The 3,649-nt window shown below is 39.8% G+C and overlaps 1 protein-coding gene across 1 annotated transcript; it reads left to right on the top strand.

The window, feature by feature from the left end:
* The first annotated feature begins 1,147 nt into the window (after positions 1-1,147).
* Positions 1,148-3,213, top strand: LOC145583926 (uncharacterized). Its single transcript, XM_081640875.1, has 5 exons — positions 1,148-1,401; positions 1,520-1,586; positions 1,707-2,301; positions 2,506-2,558; positions 2,671-3,213. Exons 1-5 carry the CDS (start codon positions 1,148-1,150, stop codon positions 3,211-3,213), a joined length of 1,512 nt encoding a protein of 503 aa, XP_081497001.1.
* The last annotated feature ends 436 nt before the right edge of the window (positions 3,214-3,649 follow it).

Here is a 3,649-nt window from a genome sequence, read left to right as displayed (position 1 = left end):
AGTTACTTGCTAAATATGTGGTGGAATGGGTCATGAGGATGCTGACTGTCCTAATCATAGAGTCAAGAATTTGAGGAATTAAAATAATAATAAGAAGTCTAGGCCTGCCAAGAAGACAACTCCTATGAAAGAATGGAGACCAGTAAGCAAGGTTAACCAGCATGTTCAGCAGCAAGGCAAGGAGCAAGCTCAGTAGCAGGGCTTGCAGCAGCCTCAGCAGCAGGTTCAGGGCATCAGAGTTAATAGGAATATATTTGAAATAGGGCAAGATTTGAAGAACACAGATGAAAGAGGTTCAGGTAGGAGGTTCTGCTTTGGTAAGTGGGAGCAGGACAAGATTTGTTGATGATAGAGTGTTGTATGGCAGATGGGAGGGGAGGGGGAGTGCTCATACTCTCTCCATGGATAGTTAGGGAATCTGGAATGTTAGAGGCCTAAATAATCTTAGTAAACTATGTGATGTGCTTTGGTTCATCAAGAATCAAGGAATAGGCTTATTTGGGCTTCTGGAAACTAAGGTGAAGGCTGCTAGATTTGGAGCAGTGTTCACTGGATTTGGTGGGAATTGGTCAGTTACTGCAAACTATGCTAAACATCCTGGTGGTAGGATTTGGGTAGTTTGGCTTCCTGATGTCTTTCAGGTTGAGGTTGTGAGGGTAGAAGTTCAGTTTATTCATATGAAAGTTAGGCATAGAGCTTCTAAGTTTGAATTCTGGTATACTATGGTGTATGGGGTGAATGATGCTGGTGGTAGAAAGGTGCTTTGGAGACAAATTGGTGAATTAAGATAGATTGTTCTTGGTCCTTGGATGCTAAGTGGAGATTTTAATAATTTCCTTAATCCAGAGGATAGGGTTGGTTCTCCTATTCCTTTTGGTGAGATTGAAATTTTTAGGCAATGTATAAGGCAAAACTTGTTAGTTGATTTTAAGGTGGGTGGTCTGTTCTACACATGGAGTAATAAGCAAGATGGAAGTAGTAAGGTGTGTACTAAGATATATAGGGTTATTGTGAATGAGGATTGGCTGGATAGGTGTAAGGAGTTCAAAGTTGATTTTCTTCCTGAAGGTGTTATGGATCACTGTCCATGTATTATGAGAATTTTTGGGGAATTTGGGAATATTAAGAAACCTTTCAGGTTTTAAATATGTGGACTGAGGCTCCGGGTTACCAGGATGCTATTAAAACTGCTTGGGAGAGTGTGTTCCAGGGTATTGATATGTTTGTGGTGGTGAAAATAATGCAGGTTGTTAAAAAAGCTCTTAAAACTATAAATCTGACGAACTTTTCTTCTATTGAGAGTGTTGATGTTGCTGCAGGGGAGTTAGTAGACATTCAGTATAGTTTGAATGATGATCCTCAGAATGAAGACTTAATGCATAAAGAGAGAGAGAGAGAGAGGTGAGGGATAGATATGCTGCAGCTCATAAAGCTAAGATATAGTTTCTCAAGCAAAAAGCAAAATTGCACTGGATGAAGATGGAGACTTCAAATCTGCTTAATTTCATGCCTGTATTAGGAAGAGAAGGATGCATAATAATGTGTATAACATTGTTCAAGAATCTAGGGAAGTGATCCAGGATCTTGTATAGATAGCCGAGGCTTTTGTGAGCTTTTACAAAGACATGTTGGGCACTCACCAGAATCCAATTAGACACATTCATCAGTCTATAATTAATGAGGGGTCTGTGTTGAATTCTAAGCAGAGAGCTAGGATATGCAGAAGCTTTACTGAGGAAGATGTGAAGAAAGCTGTTTGGAGCATTGAAGAGGATAAAGCTCCAGGGCTTGATGGTTTTTCTAGCAAGTTTTTTAAGAACTCATGGAAAGAGGTGTGCAAAGCTGTGCTTGATTTCTTTGAGAATGGAAAGCTATTAAAACAGGTGAATGCTACAACTTTGACTATGGTGCCTAAAGTTGAGAATGCAACTAAGGTGACTCAATTCAGGCCCATGGCCTATTGTAATGTGCTCTATAAAGTGATTTCTAAGATGCTGTGTGAAAGGTTTAAGGAAGTGTTGCCTGGTTTGATTAGTAAGAACCAAGGAGCATTTGTAGCAGGGAGATCCATTTTGGATAACATATTGGTGTGTCAGGATATGTTAAAGGAGTATAATAATAAGAGGAAAGCCCCAAGGTGCACAGTTAAGGTTGACGTGAGGAAAGCCTATGATTCTGTCCATTGGTCTTTCATTCAGGATATGCTTACTGCTCTGGAGTTTCTTGCCTTGTTTATAAAATGGGTGATGCAATGTGTCACTTCTCCTTCTTTTTCAGTCATGCTAAATGGGGGTTTAAATGGTTTTTTCCAGGGAAAAAAAGAGGAATTAGACAGGGTGATCCAATGTCACCTCTCATTTTTGTGATAGTGATGGAATTTCTGACCGGGCTACTAAAGAAGATTGGGAAGAAAATAAGTTTCAAGTTTCATCAAAGGTGTGAAAGTATTGGGTTGAATCACTTGGTATTTGCTGATTACTTGATGTTGTTTTCTTATGCGAATAGAAGATCTGTTACTTTACTGGTTAAGGCTCTCAAGACTTTTGTTGATTGTTCTGGTCTGTAAGCTAATGTAGACAAAATTGTTATTTACTTTGGAAGTGTGAGATCAGAAGTGCAGCAGGAGATTATGAATGATTCTGGTTTTGTCTTGGGTGCTACCCCTTTAAGTATCTTGGTATCCCCTTAAACGATAAGTACTTGAAGGTGACTGATTTTGATGCTATAATTGATAAAATGCTTGCCAGAATCACATGCCGGTCTAGTAGGAAACTGTCATATGCTGCAAGGGTTATGTTAGTCAACTCAGTTCTGATGAGTCTGCACACATATTGGGCTCAGTGTGTGTTATTGCTAAAGATTGTCATTCAAAGAATTACTCAGCTGTGTAGGGCTTTCTTGTGGTGTGGGGATGTTGTTCTTTCTAGGACCCCTCCTATGGCATGGGATTGGGTCTGTAAGGCAAAGAAAGCTGGTGGCTTAGGGATTAGAGATTGTGGTCTTTGGAACAAAGCTGCTATGGGCAAATATATCTGGAAATTAGCTACAAAGGAAGACTCTTTGTGGGTTAAGTGGGTACATGTTGTATACATTAAAGATGCTGACTGGTGGACTTATATGCCAAAGAAGTTAGCTAGCTGGGCTTGGAGGGAGCTATGTGCTTGCAAGGAGGATATGAAGCTGGGTTTGTGCAGAAAAATGGATGGATTGTAGGTTCAGGATCTCTTGACTGCTATAAATGGCTACAAGGTGATAATCCTAAGGTTGACTAGTATACTTGGGTTTGTGATAAATTCAATGTGCCTAAACATTCTTTTATTTGCTGGCTGGCTATGCATGATAGGCTTAGGACAAGAGTTAAGCTAGCTAAATTTGGAGTTTGTGAGGATGATAGTTGCTTGCTATATGGGGATGAGGTGGAGAGTAGGGAGCACTTGTTTTTTAAGTGTAATTACAGCAGAAATTGCTTGCAGAAAATTAGTGAGTGGCCGCAGATTTCAGAACAATAGTTTCATATTGACAGCACTTGGAAGCATTGGCAAAGGAAAGAAAAGGACACCATCAAGAAGCATGTTATACTGGTTGTGTTAACAACAACTGTTTACCATATTTGGTGTGCTAGAAACCATGCATTTTGGCAGAAGGCTGT

The sequence above is a fragment of the Chenopodium album genome, chromosome 16, assembly GCF_948465745.1.
Source record: "Chenopodium album chromosome 16, dcCheAlbu1.1, whole genome shotgun sequence".
NCBI classification, from domain to species: domain Eukaryota; kingdom Viridiplantae; phylum Streptophyta; class Magnoliopsida; order Caryophyllales; family Amaranthaceae; genus Chenopodium; species Chenopodium album.
This window is presented reverse-complemented; position numbering and strand designations above follow the sequence as displayed.

Coding starts and splice junctions, on each gene's coding strand:
- LOC145583926 (XM_081640875.1), top strand. CDS start 1,148: ATGTGGACTGAGGCTCCGGGTTACCAGGATGCTATTAAAACTGCTTGG. Junction 1,402..1,519: donor AAAGAGAGAGAGAGAGAGAG/GTGAGGGATAGA, acceptor TGCCTGTATTAG/GAAGAGAAGGATGCATAATA. Junction 2,302..2,505: donor GCTAAATGGGGGTTTAAATG/GTTTTTTCCAGG, acceptor TTATGCGAATAG/AAGATCTGTTACTTTACTGG.